This window comes from Antennarius striatus, chromosome 6 (genome assembly GCF_040054535.1).
Source record: "Antennarius striatus isolate MH-2024 chromosome 6, ASM4005453v1, whole genome shotgun sequence".
Classification (NCBI taxonomy): domain Eukaryota; kingdom Metazoa; phylum Chordata; class Actinopteri; order Lophiiformes; family Antennariidae; genus Antennarius; species Antennarius striatus.
In genome coordinates, this window is record NC_090781.1 from 9,698,430 (window position 1) to 9,723,756 (window position 25,327).

The following is a 25,327-nucleotide window of genomic DNA, read 5'->3' on the forward strand; positions in this document are numbered from 1 at the left end:
GCTTCCTGTTAAAGCTGACTACGGGTAAGCGTTGGAAGATGGATGGATGGATGAAGACCAGGAAGAACTAAACATAGATAGGCTGAAAACTAAACGAGGCAATCAGGGAAAACAAGACCAGGTGCAACAAATCCAGAAGATGGCAGTAACATAAAAAACAAAAGGAAGGCAGACACAGATCATCACAGTACCCCCCACCCCCCTAACCCCCCAAGAAAACACCTCCTGGGCAACGGGTGGTCCATGTGAAAGTCTCTGATGAGAGATCTATCCAGGATGAAACGTGAAGGAACCCAGCTTCGATGTTCCAACGAGGAAAATTGTCTTTCTCAGTCCACACATGCGGTTACATATGTATTAGATCATGCATACTTACATAGATGTATACAGGCCCCTGAAACACAACACACTAGGTGCCTGTGGGCATGCATTTAGTAACATCAGACAGTGGGGGGAGGCAGAGTGGACAGAAAAATGCAGTTACAATAAGAAAAAAAAAGAAAAAGAAATGATGCTGCATTCTGTCTTCTGTTTGGATTTGGCCACAACACCTCATCCACATCACAGGCAAGGTTTTCCCTGGCCAAGCAGCGGGGGAAATATCACCTGGCATGGCGAACCCATCCATGAAAATAATTGACAGTTACATCTCCACATGCATCTTCCATTGCTTGGATTCATCTTCCAAAGCTGTGATTGCTAATTGTAAAACTGTGAGGCAAGCATTTGCTGATGTGGTGAGTCAGTGCGCCTTGTAGGGCAATTAAATTTTTAATGTTGAATGACAGTGTGTTCCTTGTGAAAACAAGAGATTTTCTTCATGAAAATTGTGCCTAATGCAGAGAATTGTGTGTAGTGTTTTGAAAAAAGTGTGTTTTACAATTGAAATTTGAGTGTAAAGCAGAAATTGTGTTTGTAGTTTAGCAGAAATGGTTCAGGGGGCTGGTGCATGAGTTACATGTTGTGATCATTGTGTCTCAAGTACCAGAAAATGTGTGTAAGCAATCGAGAAAGACTACATTTATTTTCTATGATCAAATGTAAACAATCATATCCCTGGTTTTCCGTGGTTTTCCTGGTTTTTGATCATCTCCAAATAAAAACCGAGAGAGAGTTTCACATCTACACTGTTGTGTAAAGATGACGGTGGTGATCTACATCAGAGAGTTTTATTCACAAAGCTTTAAAAACACCATGTGAATGATCATTGGACTGTCAATGCTAGTTAGCCAAATACAAGCTGAGTTCAACAACTGAAGAACTTTTACTGTCTAGCTCTGAGCCAGGACATTCCCACACACTGCTACCTTTCTGATGAACACAAACGTATCCAGGAAGAGGGGAGTGTTATTGTGCAGATGGAGAGGGTTGTGCATATCACTCCTGTCATCACTTTGTGATGTCACAACGTGTGCTGATTTTAATTTAGCTTTTTTTTTTTTAAACTTTCAAGGTGTATAGTTTATACCAAACCAGTTTGTTTTCCAAATTCCAGGAGTTGGTAGGGTTAGGGTTAGGGTCACTATAAATATCTGGAATATCTTAATTGGACCCCTTTTTCATTGTCGGCCATCTTATCTCTTATAAGATGGCTGAAAATTCAGGTCAGGTTGTATTTGATCATCATTTATCATTTATGTGTGGTTTTTATGTCCTGTAATTGTTTCTGGTAAGTCTTGGGAAATAGTACTTCAGATTTACAAACAATTCAGTTTACAAACAACCTCTTGGAATCAATTGTGTGTGTGTGTGTGTGTGTGTGTGTGTGTGTGTGTGTGTGTGTGTGTGTGTGTGTGTGTGTGTGTGTGTGTGTGTGTGTGTGTGTGTGTGTGTGTGTGTGTGTGCGTGCATGTGTGTGTATTACTATGGGGTTTTTTTTGGCATGCTTATTTTTTTTTTACCTGAATAACAAAGTAAATGTATCATGCCCTGGAAACATCTCTCATGCCCTGATGGGTGGTGTTAAAGCATGAACAACAATAGGATGGAACACATGGTAATGACAGATCTGGCAATATAAACAAGAGAAATTTCATTGTGACAATATTAACAGCTGGAAAAGTGAGAAAGAAATCATGGGTATTCACATTAAAGCGTATGTCACCTCATGTGTCTACCTTATTTTGTCATTTTTCTTATCAACACATATTGATATTGCATTTACCTCTTCTTGTAAATTATGGAATACGTTTTTTCTAAATCAAATGCACAAACCTGGTGATGTGGTACTTGGTGGACTTTTTAATGTCCACCATAAGTCTGACTTTCCCAACTTGACTTTTACTTCAAAGCCACAACAGCACAGCTGCAAAAGGTAAGTTTCACAAACACATAGAAGATAGAAAATTATTTTTAAAATATGTTTTTTTTGTGTTGATATTCATAATAAGGAGATAAAAGACTCTGAGCTGGAATTTCAAATTTAGCATTAAAATTGTGCCGTATGTTACACATCAGTAAAAAGCATATTTTAACTCTGTAATCCATTAATCTGCTATTTTGGATCAGTGGCTGTGGATTAAAGGTTACTGTGATTCAGTTTCTCTGTATGTTTGAATGTTTCTATGTGTGTTTGTGTATGTGTGTGTGGGGGGGGGTGTCTGTGTTTATGTGTGAAATCTCAGATTTCAAAATGTCATTATACAGGACCTTTGAGTGGTAAATAATGACGTTTTTATGTTAGCTTTGACATTTTAGGATTTAGGTATGCCATGACCATGGCTTTTGCTATTGATGAGATCAACAAGAACACCAGTATGCTTCCAAATGTGACTCTGGGATACAGTCTGTTTGACAACTGTGTTACACTGATTGTTGGATTCAGTGCTGCATTATCACTGGCAAGTGGGCAAGATGAACAGTTTCTGCTGCAGAACAACTGTTTCGGAAGTCCTCGGCTCCTGGGGATTGTGGGTGATTCTGCATCTACTTTTTCTGTTGCTACTGCTGATGTACTGGGTTTATACAAAATGCCCATTGTAAGTCTTCTCTTCACTGTATTGCTGTATTTGAAATACCATTGTGTATCATTTGAATTGAAAACATTCAGTGTACAAATGTGAAAATGTTTGGACTGATAAACATAACATGACCAAATTGAGCTGATAAATTATGGTTCTTTGTAGGTGAGTTATTTTTCCACGTGTTCCTGTCTCAGTGATCGTCAGCGGTTTCCATCCTTCTTTAGGACAATTCCTAGTGATGCTTTTCAGGTAAAAAAACAATTAACAAACTCAATGGTTCAGTCCAGGACAGTGTGAAACAGTATTGGAGTCTTCTAAAAATTGTTCCTCATGAGAGAAACCACATCATATCAGCATGTATTACATGGAATTAATTTGTGAAATGTACTGTATGTGCATGTTAGAGCTCACTAAATTTCAGTAATCTGGCTGTAAATAATATTTTATAGTTAGTGTTTGTGGAGTAATCCATTATCATCTTTATGTTTACTTAGGTGCGTGCCATGATTAATATTTTAAAGCACTTTGGCTGGACTTGGGTAGGCCTGCTGGTCAGTGATGATGACTATGGAATGCATGTGGCTCATTCCTTTCAGTCTGACCTGACTCATTCTGGTGGAGGCTGTCTGGCTTATGTAGAAGTTTTAACATGGGAAAGGGACCCACGTGGAATTGCGAGGATTGTGCATTTGATAAAATCGTCAACAGCTCGTGTGGTTATGGTGTTTGCACATGCATACCATATGAATTATCTAATGGAAGAGGTTTGGTCTCCTGCACTTTATATTATGCTTACTCTTGTACTGAAATGACTGAAAGACGCTGCGCACATATATATATATATATATATATATATATATATATATATATATATATTATTTTTTATTTTTTTTACACAGGTGTCAAGGCAGAATGTTACAGGTCGACAGTGGATAGCAAGTGAAGCTTGGACCACAGCAGCTGTGCTCCAGACCCCCCGCTTCATGCCTTACCTCAGTGGCACACTGGGAATTGCAATTCGTCAAGGAGAAATGCCAGGGCTCAGGAAATTTCTCTTACAAATAAGACCTGACAAATATCAGAGTATCAGCTATGGAAATAGCATTGTAAGTGAATATGAAATTCATTCATTCATTCACTCATTCATTCACCTTCATTACCTGCTTCATCTGTTATTGCGGTCAAGAGTTAGGGTTAGGGTTGTTGGAGCCTATCCCAGCGGACTGGGGTCGTGAGGCAGGGTACGATGCCAGTGCATCGTGGAGCCTAACTTAATGCGACAAACTGATATATGCTTAGCCATTATAAAAATAATCAGCTTTTTTTTTTATTTTAAATCATTAACATGATAGTGTATTGCATTTCAGGTGAAGCAGTTTTGGGAATATATGTTTCAATGTAAATTTGATCTGAGAAATGTGGCAGAAAATGGGATGCAACTTTGCACTGGAGAGGAAACCATTGGTAATGTGGAGACTGCATTTTTGGATCTTTCTACCCTGAGGCCTGAATATAACATTTACAAAGCTGTGTACGCTCTGGCACATGCACTCAGTGACATGCTTCAATGTGAGCCAGGGAAAGGGCCTTTCGATGGGCACAGCTGTGCCACTTTGCAAACGATGGAAGCATGGCAGGTGGGATATCAGTTTAAAATCAATATGCTTACATTCTAAAAATTATTTAATTTCATTTATTGTATATTATTGAATATTATAAAATAATATTTTGACAGTATTATAAATGTATTATGGATCCAATCTTTAACTTACATTAAAATTGTGGCTTTTTCTACCTGTAGCTTTTACATTATTTGGAAAAAGTGAACTTCACTACATCATTTGGTGATCAAGTGTCATTTGATGAAAACGGTGATGTTCTACCGATCTATGATATTGTCAGCTGGCTTTGGTTGCCTGATGGAAGAACTACAGTTCAGAATGTGGGGATGGTGAAGAGTGTGGGTTCTGATGGTGAAAAACTGACAATTAATGAAGACAAAATCTTCTGGAACTTTGAATCAAACAAGGTTTTTATTTTGTTCTGTAAATTTTGTACTTTTTAATGTCCTTAGACAGCATTACAACTTTTGGATTTTTAAAGTTTACCATGATTAATAAAAGAAACCTAACATTTATTACCCTACCTACAGAATTTCCAGCTCCAGAATTTCCAGCTTGAATTAAACAAGGATCAGTCTTACACCTCGGCAGCTTTATGTTTTGCACTATTAACGTTAATTGTATGAAATTAAGAAGCGGTACCTTTTATTATGTTGTCTACAGCCACCCCAGTCACTGTGCAGCGAGACCTGTCCTCCAGGTACTCACATGGCCATCAAAAAAGGAGAACCTGTGTGTTGTTTTGACTGCATCCCTTGCTCTCAGGGAATGATAAGCAATGAAACTGGTTGGTGTACATAGTCACTGATTTTATGTCAAAATAGCAAGAAAAACTGTGCCACAAAAGTGAAACTTGTCTTCTTTTTTTGTTTTTGACAGACTCAGTTAAGTGCACCAGTTGTCCATGGGACTTCTGGTCCAGTTCCCAACGTGACCACTGTGTTCCTAAAAAATCTGAGTTTCTCTCCTATCATGAGCCTCTGGGTATCTGCTTGTCAGTTGCTTCATTGCTGGGCACATTTATGTGTGGAGTTGTCTTGGGCATCTTCATCTATCATCGCTCAACACCAATAGTACGTGCAAATAATTCAGAGCTGAGTTTCCTGCTTGTGGTGTCATTAAAATTATGTTTTCTGTGTGCACTTCTCTTCATTGGTCATCCCAAATTATGGACATGTCAGTTAAGACATGCAGTATTTGGAATCAGCTTTGTCTTAGCTGTCTCGTGTATTCTGGTAAAAACAATGGTCGTCCTGGCTGTGTTTAAATCTTCAAATCCAGGAGGAGAATCAATTCTGAAGTGGTTTGGTACAGTGCAGCAGAGAGGAACAGTTATTGTGCTTACTTCCATCCAGGGAGCAATCTGCACTGTCTGGCTTGTTTTTGCGTCACCTGTTCCCCATAAAAACACTAAATACCACAAAGACAAGATAGTTTATGAATGTGTTGTTGGGTCCGTAATTGGATTTTCACTGTTACTTGGTTACATTGGTTCACTGGCAATCATCAGCTTTCTATTAGCATTTCTGGCAAGAAATCTTCCAGGCAGCTTCAATGAGGCAAAACTTATCACTTTCAGCATGGTGATTTTCTGTTCTGTATGGGCCGCCTTTGTCCCTGCTTATGTCAACTCTCCGGGCAAATATGCAGATGCAGTGGAGGTATTTGCCATCCTGGCTTCCAGTTTTGGCCTCCTGATAGCACTTTTTGGACCCAAATGTTACATCATCCTGTTTAGACCGGAAAAGAACACAAAGAAAGGAATCATGGGTCGATGAACCTAGTTATAGTAGAAAGATACCAATATGTCTGCATATGTGCATTTCCATTGAAGTGCTTCCCTTGACGTGTTTGTTATTAAGAAATAAGGGACTAGAAAATATTTGACTCTAGATCCATCCTTCTATTTTCAACCACTTAGCTAGAGCAGGGATGCAGAGGCAAAAATATGAGCAGGGATGCCCATACTACCTTCTCCCAAGACACCTCTTCCAGCTCTTCCGGGGAGATCCTGACGTGTTCCCAGGCCAGCTCAAGAATCATAGTCCCTGCAGTGTTGCAGGTCTTGCCAGAGGCCTTCTGCTGTTAGGACATGCCTGGAACACTAAGGAGGTGTCCTGGAGGCATCCAAAAAAGATGCCAAATCTTTTTTGGATGCCTGTACTGTACTCTGAGTTCCTCTCTGGTGACTGAACTCATTGCTCAATCTCTACAGGCTGCCCAGCCATTCTGCAGAGGAAGGTCATTTCAACCATCTGTATCTGGGATCTTGTCATTTCGGTCATGACCCAAAGCTCATGACCATATGTTATGACCCCATGGGTCATGTATTGTTATGTTTGTGTTGTGTTGCAGTGTCTCCTCTCTCCTTGGTTTGTGTGTGTGAATTAGGAGCAGGTGGTGTCCGCTCGTTGGCTGGCTCGCCTGATTGCTGCCGCACGATTGGTCAGGGGGCGGGCCCCTGACCTATTTGAACAGCCCGCCGACTGCACTCTGTCTCCTCTCCAGCCTTCCCACCGCAAGGAAAAGCCAGCTTGGTAGACTGATGTTGTGGTGTTAATGCGGCAATTCTGTGTGTGTAGGTTTTGGGTAAACTAAATCTGCCTTTGTACATATTTGTAAAATAGTCTACGGGATAATTGGAGCAGTTGGTAGGAGGGAGAAGCCGTTTTCTTTCAACCCTTTTCTCCTGTTTTGAGTTTAAATAGTTAGGATAGTACCTTGTTATTTATTTCACTTTTTCTTTTGTTAGGAAGGTAGGGTTGGTTTAGGATATTTTATGTTTGTTATGTTGGCACCTGTTCTCCCTCGGAGAAAAATAAAACTGCTCTCTTTTTGTTTGAACTTGGCTTACTGTTGTCGCTGGCCTTTTCTTGTGGTGAGAAGACGGGGGGAGCGCACAAGCGTGTTGTGTCCAAGGTTCCCCTAGACTGGGGGCATAACACCATAGTTGTGAGTAGTAACATCAATTGACTGCTAAAGAGCTACATATTTTGACTCAGACCTATACAATAACTGCATCACTGCAGAAGCTGCACTAATCAGTCTGTAAATCTCAAATTCCGTCCTCCCCTCACTCGTGAACACAATCCTAAGATATCTAAATTCCTCCACCGATCTGGGGAGGGCAGACCAAACTTTATGGTCAAGCCCCATGGCCTCAGATTTGAAGGTTCTCCTCGTCATCCCACTCGCGTTGCAGTCAACTGAAAACTGCCCCAATGTATGCCAGAGGACCAGGTTTGATGATGCCAGCAGATCATCTTCAAAAAGCAGAGATGAAATCCTTTGGTCCCCAAACCAGACTCCCTCCGGCTGTTCCTAGAAATTTTGTCCATACAGATTATGAACAGAGCTGTGATAAAGGGCAGCCCTGTTGAACACACACCTGGGGCAGATCTGCCAATCTGCCAATCCAAAGGTACTGTCCCCGACTTTTGTGAAATGTCAACCAAGACAATCTTCGCACATCCAGAGACTTGAGTTACTCAGGTCAGATCTCATCCTCCCCCAGTATCTTGCCACTGGGGGAGGAGTGTGGCAACTACGTTGGGCGACTTCAGCTCAGGCGACGGACGAGTTCACATCTGAGACCTCAGCCTCTGCTTCATCCATGGAATCCTAATCTTTTCTGAAATTGCAAGAGCTAAGTTACTGCTAGCCAAAGGTACCTGGCACGCTACGATTGATTTGCAAATGTCTTTGACACCTGAAACAGCAGGCACATGGGGTTAGACTTGTGTATTGTGACTTTTTTATATTTCAGTCTGACTCAATATATGTAAATAAATGTAGTTTTTCATTATGATTATTTGCTATTGTTTTTTGTTTTTTGTTTTTTCAAATATATGGTTTTACAAGCATATTTTCTGTAAGGTAAGGTTCTGTAAGGTCCTGTTTTAGTTTTGAGGATGCTGCTCATTTTAACACAATATAAAGAGAAAAATTAGCAGGAGAAATGAATAAAAAGCAGACAAGATACAAATTGATTGATAAGCAGTCAGTAAGTTCTGTTGATGTAACAGTCTAGTAATATTCACAACCAATTAAAAATAAGAAAATAATGTAGAGAGAAGTTAAAAGCTTGTTGTCATTTGATCACACTGGACAATCTATTCCATAATTTAACAATTAAACTCCTATAGCATCTGGAGCAGAGGTGCCAAATACGTGGATTGTGATTGACTGGTTTAACCCAATGCTAGTTTGAGTGATAGCATTACACTTAATAAAAATTTAATTTAGGTCACTACGCATGCGCAAACAGTGGCAATAGGGCCAGCAACATGAAAAAGCCAGCTAGCGATAGAGTAGATCACATGACATTAAATCATTGGAAACCATTTCAAAAGTAACCATATCTTACAACAAATGCATTTCTCCATATCTTTCTCTTGGTTTGATTTCTGCTGTTTAAGTTCTGGAGGAATTCTTTCAATTTAGGCTTTCAACTAGGGATGAGCGAGTACACCACTATCTGTATCTGTATCTGTTCAACCAACTAGATTATCTGTATCCCTATCTGTACTCAGAATGGGCGGTGCTTAAACCGGAAGTGGGTGTGGTTTGACCGGAAATAGGTTGGGCTTAAATCTCTACATTATTTTAAGTCTAAAATTGATATGGATTGATCATATAGTTGCTATATTTATTGTTTATTTTAAAATTATTTACTGAACAGCCTCGAAATTGAGATTCAAATCAATGTTTTTGATCACAAAAGTAAGGAAACTATTTACAGAACAAGTTTTTTATGGAACTGAGTCAGAAAATGAATATTCTTAAATCTATGAATGAATATTTAGAAGAGCCTCAGAATTTAGATAAAACGCTTTTGATCACAATAGTGAAGGAACCATATATAAAACACCAAGTGCATTAATGAAGTGCACGCAATAGGAAATTAATCAACTACAAAAGTATGCATGAACAAGAATTGTCAACTTAACAAAACTTTTAATTTTTTTTCTTCTTTTTCGGTTTAATTTTTTTATAATCAAACTGGGAGTTTTTTCAATTATTTAATTTTCAGCACCTATTGTTCTTGCCTTTTTTTTCACATAAAGTTAGACAATGTTGATTGCGGTGAGTGTGTGTGGTGTGTGTATGTGTGTGTGTGTGTGTGTGTGTGTGTGTGTGTGTGTATGTGCGCTATGTCTCAGTATAGAAAGTATAGAATTATTAATTGAACAGAGTTTGGAACAGAGAGGTAAAACAAAAGACGAGTGGAAGCGGTGGTTAAATGCATGCGTACGTGCAACAACAAAAAAATAACAAGAAAGTTCACCAGGTAACCAAACACCGACATAGAGGCAAGCTGAAGAAAACCTAAGAAGAAAGACATGAGCTACGGTGAAGATACCAACAGAGAGATCAGTAAATGTCTGCATGTGCCGGAGAGTGGGACAGGGACCAGCTCCTATCTAGCTGCAATCTGTAGGGAGGGGCGGGAAGTACGTGTGACTTGCCAATCACAGAGCGGGAAAACAGTCAGGATGATTATCCTTCAGTCCGATCACGAGTATTAACGGGTTTTATTCGTATCGTACTCGTACAAAATGCGTTATCTGTACCGAATACTCGTATGAAACGAGTATCCAGCTCAACCCTACTTTCAACCTTTATCATATTTCCTTATTTTTCCACACAATCCTATATTCTGATTTCAATGTCATTTAGGCCTTTTCGAATCCTTAGTACCATGTTTCTTTAGTTAAACTGACCCTTTAAACCCAAATAAAACTCACAGTAATGCAAACTCTTGGTATTAACTTTTGGTATTTAACACCTACAGAAAAACACAGTTGCTTATTAGATTGGTACATGAACCAAAAGATTCTCCCCACTGATCAATTTAAATGATCAATCAACCAAAATATTTCAATTCTGTCCGTAATCAGTCATTTTGTTTAAGGGGACCTATTATGAAAAGCACATTTTTTCAGATCTCTACAAATACATAGTGCCCCGCCCTAACCCTACCAACTCCTAGAATCTGGAAAACAAACGCTTCCTGTATCAATAGATACAATGGGAATATATCAATATTATATCAATAGGAATTTTGTGCGAGAGGTAAACTATGCTTAGTTTTGGTTCTTGATGAACAACGATAGTGATTAACATATCCCAAGCCATATTTGATTAGTTGATATTTTCTCTCCCCGGAAAAGGGTGTTGTCATCCCAAGGTGGAGGACGTGTTTGGGCTAAGATATAACATTGGGCTAAGATGGTTTTTTTTGTGATTAATCTCCAGTGAGCCGCAAGAGAGGCACTAAAGAGCCGAATGCGGCTCTGGAGCCGCAGGTTGCCGACGGACGCAGAGACGCTAGAATCTAGCGTCTCTGCATCCGTCTCTGCATCCGTCTCTGCATCTGTCTCTGTATCCGTCCGTTTCTGGTGGCCCTCTGTGAGAATTGTTGAAAATTCCCTATGTTTTGCTACGTTATCGTGATGTTGCACTCAGGCGAGAGAGTAGATCAGTGAGAGCTGGCACTTCGGCGACGCTCACTGACTACCGTAGGCTGACCTGACTACCGGCCAGAGTGCTTTCTGAGGGCGCCCCCTGGTGGCGTAACGCGGCATGACTGCCAGCCAGACTGTCGGCTCTTTTCAGCGATCTTGTTTTTAGATAGATAGATGGATAGATGGATACTTTATTAATCCCGGAAGAAGACCAATATTAATATTAATATTAATCCATATATGAAGTGCATCAGATTATAAGGCGCACTGCGGGTTTATGAGAAAATTACAGGGTTTTAAGTGTGCCTTGGAGCAGCGGTCTCCAACCTTTTTTTGCGCCACGGACCGGTTTCATCTAAGACAATATTTTCACGGACCGGTCTTCATTTGATCGATAATCGTTAATGACGCCAGGACAGCTGTAGTCTAATAATAAATCGTCCGCAGTGGTTTTATGTCAAATGTAAACATCAACAGACAATAAACAAACTTTTTTTCATAAATTGATAATAAACATCTCTATTTCGTCTCTGTAAACGAAATAATTATAAGAAATAATTACATTAAAAACTCGATTCAAGTGACTGCACTGATGAGGTTTATTTTGAAATTTTGCGACTTACAATCAGTGCATTCAACGCAGGAGAAATATTGATCATTTCCAATAGAAAGGTGAACAAGTCAATCAAATAATAATAATTACAATAATGAGAATTAGTGGATGGGGACCGCTGATCTAGAGGTAACGGGATACGACACCTGAAGTGTGTACCATACGTCCGGTCTACTCCACAGTTTGGTTTGGTTTGGTTTTCGGTCACAGCAGAAAATCGCTTCACAAAGACAGGAGGTTGGAAATGGAAGCAGGGTTTTCGATACTTTTCTGGCGATCTCAGGATAATCTGCCTTGACTTTAATCCAGAACACTGGTGCGTTTATGGGCGCTTCATTGTGTGTGTGTTGATAACCTGTCACGTTAACGAGACCCGTCAAGCGGGACAGATGCATGAATTTGTCCGTGCGTCATTCCACACAGATGTCACTTTTCAAATTTAATGTCTTTCAGACTCTGAAATAAATAAAACAGAAGTAATGTAAATAATTTCTTCTTTCTGAGCGGCCCGGTACCAAATGACCCATGGACCGGTACCGGTCCGCGGCCCGAGGGTTGGGGACCACTCCGTTAGAGTGTGGAAAATTCTGTAATTTGCTTTTTGTTTCATCTTTCTATCTGCAACGGTTGTGAACATATTTGGTGGACGGACGGTCGGACAGACAGCTGAACACACAAACACTGACAAATACAATACATCACCGCTTTGCAGGATGTAAAGAACCGCATTTCTTTTTTACTTCGGCTTGGTGAGTGGATGTGTAGCTCCCTGTTCGTTTCAAGTAGTTAACTAGCTAACCTGCATGGTGCGTATACCAGGGCGCACATGCAGGACCGTCAATGCTCTGATTGGCTGCATAGCGTCAGTGAACTTTATTGTATAATTTGATGGACACCATCAGTCACTGAGTTACAATGCAAAATGGTACAGACAACAATAATGTTGGTCTAATTAATTAGAATATATAATATCCAATATTAGATATTACTGTATTTAAAACTGTGACACCTCCGGTGTCGTGCAATGTGGGCAAGGATGACATTCACAGACTTCTTTTGCCAAGCTTAATTTTGGCGTCCAGCCTTAACAAGCAACAAACAGGAACCTTTCAAGTCTCAAGTCCCATTCAGCACTCACCTTTTACACTCACACGTCACCCCCTCGCCTCCCCCCAAGTCTTGCAAACTCATGGACAACTGACACATGTGCAGAACAACTCAAGGCAGTACACACAACAGTAACAACACAAGGGATACTGTAATACTATTATATCAAATTTTATTTTTTTATGCGCAGCATAGAATTTTTTGTACACTGAGACTGTACGGGCAGCGCGCAATTGCACAGGCGCGCAGCTTAGAGAGAACACTGGTGGAGACTGTGCAAGAGTGCAGCAGCCGGCAAGCAACTGACAATCCTGACACTATGGGCTGCTCATAAGGGGATTGCTCAGGTGATGTTCAATAGGCAGAGCTGGTCAGGTACTTCCTGTTCCTCTGATTGCAGCTACAATCATTTCTCATGAAAAGGAACAAACATAAATAGAAAGAAAAGGGCTCTAGCAATTACAGTATTTTATTTTACTTTTTGTGGCATGTTTTTGCACTTGTCCTGAAATTTTCATGTTCTACTTCCTGCATTCTGATTTCTGTTACAATTTGTTTATAATTGTGTTTAATATTTCCAAGTCAATTCATTTCTCATCCAAACACATTTGACATTAGCCAGTAGGGGTAATGAACAGGAATAGCATTTGTTAGGCACAAAACTCTCTCACAGAGTTTGGCACTGATTGGATAATAGGGCTCTCATGATTACAGCTCTCTATCTCATACAGTATGGTTTTGTATTCCACCTGCAGTAACTGTTTGGATCTATAGGAAAATGAATAGTGATCCATCCATCCATCCATCCATCCATTATCTATCCTTTTGCAGAAAATAGATGAGATAATCGTAACCGTCTCTTCTCCAGCCACTTATCCAATTTGCGAGTCATGGATTACGCTGCAGCCTATCACAGCTGGATATATCCAAAAGGTGGGGTACATCACAGACATGTTGCTGGCGCATTACAGGGCCACACATTGACAAATAATCACTCATACATGTTTTTGGAAGTGGGAGGAAGCTGAAAAGCCCATGCAATAGCACTATACCCACTGTGTCACCATGTGTATTGAAAATAAATCACTGATTTTACCAAGTCAAATTCAAGAGAGATGTTGAGTTATCCTGTACCTTTGGCGTTGTCCACACAAAAGCCATAACCAATGGTTTCTGGAAGTGTACATACATCCATGAGATCTGGCAAGAAATCCGTACTTTTGGAAAAAAAATGGTCAGCAGCTTTACAATTTTCCTTGAAATTGTGATTTTGTTTTATTTATTTATTCATTGCTGGTGTTTTCTAATGTTGTAGTACAGACATAGGCAGGAAGAACAGCCAGATAGAAAGGCACATACTTGGCAGGTAGCTCTGACCTGATTGGTATGGTTGGGGCTCCTTTCAGGGAACTAGAATCATTTCAAGACACCATGCTTGGTCTGTGCAAAAAGTACCTCATGCATTGCAAAAATGTTCCCACAGCTCAACCAGCATAAAGCAGATGTTTTACTTATACGTACATCCTGAAGGCCAGAGACAAAAATGTTTATTAAAATTACTGGATCTTAGACCACGACAATCACTAAGAAATTTGGGTGTGATATTTTTATTTTGAGCTCAATTTTAACCCACAAAAATATAACAAAAATAGATTTTTATAACCTTAAGGACATAGCCAGAAAATGCCTGTTTTTTTCTCAAGCCAGTACTAAAAAGCATGTTTTCATCTCCTCTTGCTTAGACTACTGTAATGCTCTACTCTCTGGTCTACTCTCTGGTCTTCCTAATTATTCCAAAACTCAGCTGCACATGTGTTTACAAGGATCAAAAAGGGTGTGAACACATTAAATCTATTTTGCTGCATTGACACTCTGCTTCAGGATCAATGTTAATATTCTTTTACTGTTTTTAAATGTCTTAATGGCCTTGCAACCTCTTATTTATCCGATCTTCTTTAACCATATCAACCCTCGCAGACCCTGGTGTCCTCCAACACTGGCCTTTTAACCAAAACCTAGAACAAAAGCCCACGGTGAGGCAGCATTTAGTGACTATGAGAACATTAAAGGCACACCTTTAATGTTCTTTAATGATGGTACAGCCTATGGCTCCTCCCAGTGTAAAAGGCCTCATTTCCTTTGATCATCAGTGTCATGCCATGTCTCTGTATTGTTTGTAATTGTGTGTGTGCATGTGTGTATATGTATCAAGTATAGAGAGGAGGGTCTTACATTGGTGCATGTTATTCTTTTTTAACTGTGTCTATTGTTTTTAATTGCGTAAAGTCCTTTGCATTTCATGTTTTTTTATGACACATGCAGAATAAATAAAGTCGATTTGATTTGATTTCAGGATGCTTAGGAGACTGTTTAGGAGACTTCTGATAAAGTCTGATTTACTACATGAGAGTACAATGACAGATTGTTTATAATGTTCAAGATTCTGTTGCATCTATTTATAAACAAGTAATGCTCTGGGGCTGGAAACCAAACTCTCATCGTATGAGCCTCTAATCATATCCTTTAAATTCTACATATTGGTAGTCCATGCAGGGATTACTTGCAACATTACCTCTGCTGTGATTGGTGGGTTTAAGTCCTAAACAACCGGAAGCATCCAATGAGTATGACATAGGCTTGGCTATAAAGACAGCAATCCGCATATAATAAACAGTTATGAAGCAGGAGGGCAATTATGGAAGTTTATATTAAGACATATTTCACCTTGTATATTGCCCATATTTATTTATTTTTGTATGCTACATCCTCTTTCACTTGTAAATTATGGGGAAAAAATGTTCTTAATGAAATACACAAGCCCGGTGATGTGGTTCTGGGTGGGCTGTTTGAAGTTCACTACAGCTCTGACCTCCCTGAGTGGACGTTTACTTCAGAGCCACAGCACCACCGTTGCAAACGGTAAGTGTCACACATACACACTGAAGGTCAAATGAATCATATCTGTGAAAGCTATACATAACAATGTATGATTATTATAATGAGAACATTGACTGAACTTGCATGACCTTATTTTTCATGACAGTTTTAGTGAGACTGATTACATGTTAATGTTAGATATCTTTGAAAAGTACTTGATTGTAGCCTTGTGGTATATTATCAACACAGGTTTAGACGGTTTTTATAATATCCAACATTTGAAGTCCATGATTTCATGGTGCCATAGTAACTTTGATTAATTAATGTTGACATTTTGTATTTAGATTCAACATTTTAGGATTTAGACATGCCATGACCATGGCCTTTGCTATCGATGAGATCAACAAGAACTCCTCTTTGCTTCCTAATGTGACTCTGGGATACAATCTCTTTGACAACTGTGGCACACTATTGGTTGGATTCAGTGCTGCGTTATCATTGGCTGGTGGTCAGGAAGAGCAATTTCTGTCTCATAACAACTGTTTAGGGAGCCCTAAAGTCCAGGGGATTGTGGGTGATTCCTACTCCACATTTTCTATTGCTGCCTGTGATGTGCTTGGTTTATACAAAATGCCCATGGTAATTTTTCTTTCCTCAATAATATACTATTTCTGAATAAGTTTTTTAACAGTTACACTCTGTGGTATTGTGAAAATGTTTTTTTTTTTCCTGGTGTGTGTAAGATGAGCATCTTGAGTTAATTCAGTGTCTATATAGGTGAGTTATTTTTCTACCTGCTCCTGTCTGAGTGATCGTCAACGTTTTCCGTCCTTCTTTAGAACAATCCCAAGCGATGCTTTCCAGGTAAATCCCAATCATCAAAATGAGTACCTCTTTGTAGTTCAGCTTTAAGAAATACAACTGTGTTCTAAAAAATGTCTTCTAAAACCATATATACATGTAGAAGCTTCTGAATTTAGAGGTATTTGTTTTTAAATGACACTTAAAAAGCCTGCTTGTATAGTGATCAATTCAAATCTTTTATATTTAGGTGCGTGCTATGATTAAGATTTTAAAGCACTTTGGATGGACATGGGTAGGCCTGCTGGTCAGTGATGATGACTATGGACTCCATGTTGCCCATTCCTTCCAGTCTGAAATGACTCTTTCTGGTGGAGGCTGTCTGGCCTACTTAGAAGTTTTACCCTGGGAGAGTGATCCAAGCAAATTCACAAGGATTGTGCATTTGATAAAGACGTCAACGGCTCGTGTGGTTATGGTGTTTGCACATGAGTTCAACATGATTCATCTAATGGAAGAGGTTTGATCTATTGCACTTGATATTGTTTGTATTTAACCTTTTAAAATGTATTGCTGTCACAGGTGACAGGAAAAGTATTACACACACACACACATACATATACAGTATATATATATATATAAAACCACCTGATCAAAATTTTAAGACCAGCTGAAAAATTGCAAGAATTCTCATTATGCACTGTTGACAAGGTTCCAAGTAGTGTGTCAAAATGCAAAAAGAAGAAATGGGAGTGAGACAAAAATAAACGGAGCAAGCAATTCATTGCAAACAACCATTAAACTGAAATAGGCTGTTCATCAGCTCATCAAAAGTTTAAGACCAAGGTCTTTAAAAGCCCAAATCTTTGCAAAAAGGTGGATTCAGTGTCATTTTCTGGCATTCACACTGTTATGAACTCCTGATGGCAACGGCAAAAAACCTTCTCTCTTAGAACATGTTTGGATTGTTTAGCTGCATCAGCAAGGCATCTTGCAGCATGCCATTGCTGCTGAAGTTGAATGAAATAAGACAGTCATTATAAACTTCTTAAAATATCCTGAGAATTGTAAGGAAAAAAATGTCAAGAGGTACACCCAAAAAATTTTTACCAGCTCTAGGCTGGGGGATCCAGTTGGCTGTCTGTTGAGACACGGGATGAACCTCGATCCAAATTAAGCTGGTCACTGGTGCCAACTGCAGTCCCATAACAATTAGACGGCATCTGCGAGAGAAGGGTTTAAGAACAAAAAACGTCTTCAAAGACCTTGTCTACTTCAAAATCACAAGTTTGCCCGTTTGGAGTTTGAATGAGTCCACCAAACATGGGGCATTGAAAAGTGGAAGAAAAGTTTGATTCTCTGATGAGAAAGAATTTAACCTGGATGGTCCTGATGGTTTCCAGGATTACTGACATGACCAGGCGATCCACCTGAGATGTTTTCTACAGGGCACAGTGGAGGTGGCGCAATTGTGATCTGGGGGGCTTTCTCTTTCAGTGGAACGATGGAGCTTCAGGTTGTGCAGAGGCGTCAAACTGCAGCTGGCTATGTGGAGAAGTTGGAGGGGGCATCCCTCATGACTGAAGGCCATCATCTGCATGGTAATAACTGGGTTTTTCAACAGGACAACACTGCAGTTCACAGCACACAACTGACAAAGGACTTCTTCCGGAGAAATAACTCTCTAACTCATCACTTTTTTGAATCATCCCTGATCTAAAGCCAAATGAGAACATTTGGGGTTGAATGGTAAGGAAAGTTTCCAAAATGTAAACTGGTTTTAGACCGTGCCCTCGGTGAAGCCGTCTTCACTACTTGGAGCAACATTTCCACTAGCTTCCTGGAAACACTAGAATCAAGTATGCCAAAACAAATTTTTGACATTTTAACAAGAATGCTGCAGCTATGCATCACGGAGTGCATTTTTGGAAATTTTTATTTCTATTTTAGGGCAGTGTTTTGGGTTTTTTTTGTAGATGTGGTATTAAACTTTTGATCAGCTGATGAACGGCCTATTTTAGTTTAATGGTTGTTTGCAATAAATTCCTCACTCAATTCTTTTTTTTTGTCTCGCTCCCATTTCTTCTTCTTGCATTTCAAATTACTTCTTAGAAACTTTGAACAGTGCAAAATGAGAATTCTTGCAATTTTTCAACTGGTCTTAAAATTTGTATCAGGTCTATATATACACACACATCACAGTGGTGGTATATAAGCACAAATCTACACTTTTCAGCCTTCGTAATTTGTTGGAATTACATTGGTAGCAGTTGAAGGGTAACAGTTGAAGGGTAACTCAGATTAACTTACAAAACCTTAATAGTAATGATATTAAAAATATATATTAAAATTAACATTAATATTAAATGAAATTCAGTTATCAGAAACTGAATGTGATTTAAAGTGTATTTAAAAGGTATGATTTAGGAATTTAAGAGAAAGCCGTATTAAACAATGTTTTCAGGTCTGATTTAAGTGATCTGACTGAGCAGACCTAAGGTATTCAGGAATTTTGGTCGACAAGTGAGGAGCAGAACAACCCTCCGGATCCTGGCTACGCCTAGAAATTCTGTCCATAAACGTTATGAACAGAACCGGTGATAGAGGGCAGCCCTGCGGAAGTCCAAAATGCACCTGGAACAGGTCTGACTTACTGCCGGCAGTGCAAACCAAGCTCTGGCCTCCGTCATAAAGCACTGGACAGCCCTCAGCAAAGGGCCCCGAACCCCATACTCCCGAACACTCCCCACGAGATACTACGAGGGAAACAATTGAATGCCTTCTCCAGATCCACAAAACACATGTGGACTGGTTGGGCAAACTCCCACAAACCCTCGAGTACTCAATTGAGAGTGTGGAGCTGGTCCAGTGTTTTGCCAATAAAGAGTTTACAACCACCTCGGTGACTTCAGATTGGGTGATGGACGAGTCCATCTCTGAGACCTCAGGATGTGCTTTCTCTGTGTAAGACATGGTAGCAGGATTGAGGAGATTCTCGAAGTATCTTTCCACTGACTGGCAATATCCTCAGTTGAGGTCAGCAGCTCTCCGCCTCTACTGTAACACTGTAGGCTGTACACTGCTTTCTCCTCCTGAGGCACCGAATGTTTGCCAGAATTTCTTCGAGGTTGACCGATAGTCCTCCGTCATGGCCCCCCCGAACTCCTCCCAGACCCGGGTCTTTGCCTCCGCGACTACTCAAGTTGCAGTACGCCTGGCTTGCCTATGCCTGTCAGCTGCTTCCGGAGTCCCACAATTCATTCTCTTGTCAAATTTTTATAATTGAGCAGAAGCATAGCATTATTTGCGCACAGTCCATTCACCTCTCCATTCACTTCTTCCATGTGAATTTGACTTTCTAGAGCAGTAGACACTCTTTTTAATTTTACATCTTAAGGGAGGCTTCTGGAAGGGTTATAATATTCATTGCAGATTCTGTTTTTCGTGGATGTAACTTCCAGAGAATAGGAGCTTTTATGTGGAAAAAGCAGATGGCTTCTTCTGTGTAATTACTTTTGAAAAAATGACAACACAGTCATTTTCCTGTTACCAGCGACAGTGTTTGTTGTTACATGGCAGAGACTAAAACAAATAAGTGAAAGAATTTTTTCCTAAAAAAGCACACTGGATTCCTTAACAGTTTGAAACAATCATAAGCTTGTGTAATTTATATAATTTTATACACAGGTGGCAAGGCAGAACGTTACAGGTCGACAGTGGATGGCAAGTGAAGCTTGGGCCTCAGCTGCTGTGTTACAAACACCTCTTTTCATGCCTTACCTGAGTGGCACACTGGGACTTGCAATTCGTCGAGGAGAAATACCTGGGCTCAGAGATTTTCTCTTAAAAATAAGACCTGACCCAAATTACAATGTTAATTATGGAAATAGCATGGTAAGTAATGTGATAAATAATAGTAACTTTAGAATGAATACCTGATAAAAAAATGCATAATAATAAATGTTAATTTCTGTCATGCACTTAATATATCACAATTCAGGTGAAGCAGTTTTGGGAATATATGTTTCAATGTAAATTTGTACTGACAAATGATGTGAAAACCATAACACCACTTTGCACCGGAAAGGAAAACATTGACAATGTGGAGTTTTTGGATCTTTCAAACCTTAGGGCTGAATACAACATTTACAAAGCTGTGTATGCTCTAGCACATGCACTCAATGACATGCTGCATTGTGAGCCAGGGAGAGGGCCTTTTATTGGGCACAGCTGTGCTACTTTGCAAAATATGGGGCCATGGCAGGTGGGACATCAGTTGACGATCCATATTTTTCTTTATAAAAAACAGTTGCTGCTGACTTGATTTTAACTGATAGGTCTCTTTTGTATTGAATGTTTAACATTTAAAAAGTTCATTTCTTCTTTTTGTCATCTGTAGCTTTTACATTATTTGCAAGATGTTAAATTCACCACACAATTTGGTGACCAAATATCATTCGATGAAAATGGTGATGCTTTACCAATCTATGATATTGTAAACTGGCATGGGCTGTATGACAGAAGAACAATAGTTCAAATTGTGGGATTGGTGAAGGGATTGGACTCCAAAGGTGAAGAAATCAGAATTAATGAAGACAAACTCTTCTGGAACTTCGAATCAAACAAGGTTCAACCCAATTCTGCAGACAGCTCTCTCTTTTGCACTTAAAATGTTAATTGTGCTTAATTAAATAGTGGTCACCTTTGTGATCTTTTCCATAGTCACCCCAGTCAGTGTGCAGCAAGATCTGTCCTCCGGGTACTCACATGACCATAAAGAAAGGAGAACCTGTGTGTTGTTTTGACTGCCTCCCTTGTTCTGAGGGAACAATTAGCAATGAAACAGGTTGGGTTCAATGCTACTGATTTTAATTTGCAATTATAATGCTTAAATAATGATAACCATTGTGCAACATGAATCAACCATATTATTTTCTCTTTTTCTGATAGGCTCATTTGAGTGTACCAGTTGTCCACAGGACTTCTGGTCCAGTTCCCAACATGACTACTGTATTCCTAAGAAATTGGAGTTTCTCTCCTACCATGAGCCTTTAGGTATATGTTTGACAATTGCCTCAATATTGGGCGCAATTATGTGTGCAGTTGTCTTGGGTATATTCACTTATCATCGCTATACACCCATAGTGCGTGCAAATAATTCAGAGCTGAGTTTCCTGCTCTTGGTCTCATTGAAATTATGTTTTCTGTGTACACTGCTGTTCATCGGTCATCCCAGACTATGGACATGTCGGTTAAGACATGTTACATTTGGAATCAGCTTTGTGCTTTGTGTTTCATGTATTCTGGTCAAAACAATGGTTGTCTTGGGTGTCTTTCAGGCTTCCAAACCAGGAGGCAGAGCAATTCTAAAGTGGTTTGGTACAGTACAGCAGAGAGCTACTGTTATTGTTCTTACTTCTATCCAGGCAGCAATCTGCACTGTCTGGCTTATATTTGCCTCACCTGTTCCTCATAAAAACACTCAATATTATAATGACAAGATAGTTTATGAATGTGTTGTTGGGTCTACACTTGGTTTTTCACTGTTACTTGGTTATATTGGCTCACTGGCAATCCTTAGCTTTCTTTTAGCATTTCTTGCAAGACATCTTCCAGACAGCTTCAATGAGGCAAAACTCATCACTTTCAGCATGGTGATTTTCTGTGCTGTGTGGGCAGCTTTTGTCCCTGCTTATATCAACTCCCCAGGCAAATATGCTGATGCAGTGGAGGTATTTGCCATCCTGGCTTCCAGTTTTGGCATCTTGATGGCACTGTTTGGACCCAAGTGTTGCATAATTCTGCTAAGACCACAGAAGAATACAAAGAAAAGTATCATGGGTAGATGAAACACTGCTTTATAAGTCAGTTACATTAAAGGTGTAAACCGATCTGAAAAACTCATTCTCAATCAGTCGAGCTTTTTCTTTGTTGATATCCATGAATAGGCAACAAGATTATTAATCAACAGAATTTTTTAGTTCAGTCATAAGAAGAATGGAGGACAGAAGCAAAACTGAAGTAACTAAAGTGTAGGGAATGTTATTGTGACACTGTCCAGCGGTAGAGCAGATGTCTTGAAGACAGATCGCCCAGCCATCGGTGAATCGATTCCCAGTCCCGCCAGAACATCTTCGAAGTGTGAGCTGACGGTGGGAGATGTCAGCTCACCTCCCAGCCACTGCCAAGGCGCCCTTGAGCGAGGCGCAGTCCCCCCTACGAGCTGCTCTATTGGGGCGCACTCCAGGAAGTTGCTGCCCGTCACTCTGCCTCCCGATGTACAGCTTGATGTTGTGTGTTGTCGTGTATGTACTAACTGCATGCTTACAGGCCCCCTTGTTTGCTGTGGTTGTTTCAGGGGCCTGTACATACTGACTGTGAAAAACTAACACAAAAACTAAATGTACACCCGAGTGACAAATGTAATTTCCCCCAGGGGATCAATAAAGTATACCTTCTTCTTCTTCTTCTTCTTCTTTCTTTTCCTTCTTTGTTTAATGTTTTTGAGTGTTTCGTATTTTTGAAATTTCATCTGATGAAAATTTGTAAAATGTTCTAAATGTTCTAAATGTTCTAAATGTTCTACATGTTAAATGTGATTGAAGTTTGTTTGGAAAAGATATTTTGAGGCACTTAAATGTTTTCATCTAATGTAAAACTGCAAAATGTTTGAATGAGATTAAAGTGTTTTTGCAAAAATCAAAAAAAAATCTTCTTCTTCTTCTTCTTCTTCTTCTTCTGAGACAGTCTTTCATACTTTCAGTGAGCTTCAGTTTACAAAGTGCCAAAACAGTGAGGCCAAACATAAGCAGGACAAAATTAAGCTAAAATTAAGGGAAAGTTAAGCAAAACATACCAGAACAGGAATTAAGACAGAATGGTAAAAGAGATAAGAACAATAAAAGCAATAAAACTATTCTTTTGTTTTTAATACTTAGAAACAAAAGAATAGAAGGATAAAAGGACAGCATTGCCTAACGACAATAGAAACAAGAATAAACGCTTAAAAGGAATAGAAAGACTAAAAGAATTCATAAAAATTAATAAAAAATAAATAAAAATCAAAGTAAAAGTAAAAGACGACATCACATAAAGGCAAGTCCATAAAAATGGGTTTTAAGAAGAGATTTAAAAGATGTCACTGATTCTGCACGCCTTATCTCCTCAGGCAGGTCGTTCCAAAGTCGAGGGGCCCGGATGGAAAAGGCACGGTCGCCTTTAGATTTAAGCCTTGACTTTGGAATCGACAGGAGGGCCCCACCCAAGGATCTAAGGCTGCGTACTGGCTCGTATGGGGTCAACATTTCCGCTATGTTACTCGGGGCCAGACCCAGACGGGCTTTTAAAGTGATCAGCAAAATCTTAAAATCAATTCTAAAATGCACAGGGAGCCAATGGAGGGAAGCCAGGATTGGGGTAATGTGATGTCACCTGTTAAAACCAGTAAGAAGCCTAGCTGCTGTGTTGTGGACCAGTTGGAGGCGGGAGAGTGATTTATGGTTGATGCCAGAGAGGAGTGAGTTACAATAATCGAGTCTGGAGAAGATGGATGAGTGAATTACTTTTTCTAAGTCAGAATGTGGGAGCATGGGTTTGATTTTGGATATTGTTCTTAACTGAAGATAGCAGGACTGGACAACTTTATTGATATGAGATTTGAAGTTGAGGTCTGAATCGAATATTACTCCTAGATTTCTGGCAGCGGATTTAACGTGAACGGACAGGGGACCAAGGCTATTTTTAATGGGACTGATGGCGTTTGGAGGAGTGAACAGTATGATTTCAGATTTGGAGTTATTGAGCTGAAGAAAGTTTCAGGCCATCCAACAGTTGATATCGTTGAGACAGTCTAACACAGCAGCCAGGCTTCTTGGGTCATCCGGTCTCAGCGGGAGGTATATCTGTGTGTCATCCGCATAACAATGGAAAGACTCGTTGTGACGGTGGATGATCTGACCGAGCGGAAGCATGTAAATAGAAAATAAAATTGGACCTAAAATTGAACCCTGCAGTACACCACAGGTAATCTGAGTTTTCGAGGATATGTAATTACTTATGGTGACCGCAAAGGTTCTATCTAAAAGGTAGGAATAAAACCAGCTAAGTGCAGTGTCCTTGATGCCAAGCCAGGTTTCAAGACGGTCAATTAAAATGGCATGGTCTACAGTGTCATAGGCTGCACTTAAATCTAATAGGATTAAAATTCTACTCTCTCCCTGTCAGCTGCTAAAAGAAGATCATTGGTTACCTTGAGGAGGGCAGTTTCTGTACTGTGTAAAGTTCTAAAACCAGACTGAAATTTCTCTGAAGAGATTATTATGAGATATAAAAGCTAAAAGCGGGGTTGAAACCACTTTTTCTAGAATTATTGATAAAAACGGGAGTTTAGAAATTGACCTAAAATTTTTAAAATCAGAAGAATCAAGGTTGGGTGTCTTTAAAAGAGGTTGGACCACAGAATGTTTAAAAGAAGAAGCAAAAATGCCCTTTGTTAATTAGCTGTTAATAATCAATAAAATACTGGGACCAACTGTGTCAAAAACCTCTTTAAGAAATATTGTTGGATCGACACCAAGACTGCACGTAGTTGGTTTCATGTGGGTTAAGATTTCAGATAAAAATGACAGTGAAACCGGTTCAAAATTGCTAAGATAACTGTGTATATCCCTACTGGCGTGTAAAACGTGGTCTGGGGGGGTGATTTGTTGCCTTATAACCTTAGTTTTGTTTGTAAAGAAATTTAATAAATCTTCACACATCTCTTGAGAGGCATCAGTAAAATGACAGGGGGGGGGGGGTGGTGACGGAATCTATTACTTTAAATAACATTCTGGAGTTGGATTGATTTTCTAAAATTAAATTAGAAAAAAAGGATGC

The 25,327-nt window shown here is 39.6% G+C and overlaps 2 protein-coding genes across 2 annotated transcripts; both read left to right on the forward strand.

The window, feature by feature from the left end:
• Positions 1-2,075: 2,075 nt before the first annotated feature.
• On the forward strand, positions 2,076-6,363 carry LOC137596822 (extracellular calcium-sensing receptor-like). The gene is made up of 8 exons (XM_068317583.1): positions 2,076-2,314; positions 2,684-2,978; positions 3,126-3,212; positions 3,458-3,727; positions 4,331-4,600; positions 4,765-4,992; positions 5,249-5,372; positions 5,465-6,363. Exons 1-8 carry the CDS (start codon positions 2,076-2,078, stop codon positions 6,361-6,363), a joined length of 2,412 nt encoding a protein of 803 aa, XP_068173684.1.
• A 9,104-nt stretch (positions 6,364-15,467) lies between these two features.
• Positions 15,468-22,299, forward strand: LOC137596823 (extracellular calcium-sensing receptor-like). Its single transcript, XM_068317584.1, has 9 exons — positions 15,468-15,691; positions 15,994-16,288; positions 16,427-16,513; positions 16,701-16,970; positions 20,138-20,344; positions 20,451-20,714; positions 20,850-21,077; positions 21,182-21,296; positions 21,401-22,299. The coding sequence occupies exons 1-9, from the start codon at positions 15,468-15,470 to the stop codon at positions 22,297-22,299; spliced, it is 2,589 nt and encodes an 862-aa protein (XP_068173685.1).
• The last annotated feature ends 3,028 nt before the right edge of the window (positions 22,300-25,327 follow it).

Excerpts from the sequence above, each read along its gene's own strand:
- LOC137596822 (XM_068317583.1), top strand. The coding sequence starts at position 2,076 with ATGGGTATTCACATTAAAGCGTATGTCACCTCATGTGTCTACCTTATT. Across the intron at positions 2,979-3,125 it reads GTTTATACAAAATGCCCATT|GTGAGTTATTTTTCCACGTG; the intron begins GTAAGTCTTCTC and ends GGTTCTTTGTAG. Across the intron at positions 5,373-5,464 it reads AATGATAAGCAATGAAACTG|ACTCAGTTAAGTGCACCAGT; the intron begins GTTGGTGTACAT and ends TGTTTTTGACAG.
- LOC137596823 (XM_068317584.1), top strand. The coding sequence starts at position 15,468 with ATGGAAGTTTATATTAAGACATATTTCACCTTGTATATTGCCCATATT. Across the intron at positions 15,692-15,993 it reads CAGCACCACCGTTGCAAACG|ATTCAACATTTTAGGATTTA; the intron begins GTAAGTGTCACA and ends TTTTGTATTTAG. Across the intron at positions 16,289-16,426 it reads GTTTATACAAAATGCCCATG|GTGAGTTATTTTTCTACCTG; the intron begins GTAATTTTTCTT and ends GTGTCTATATAG.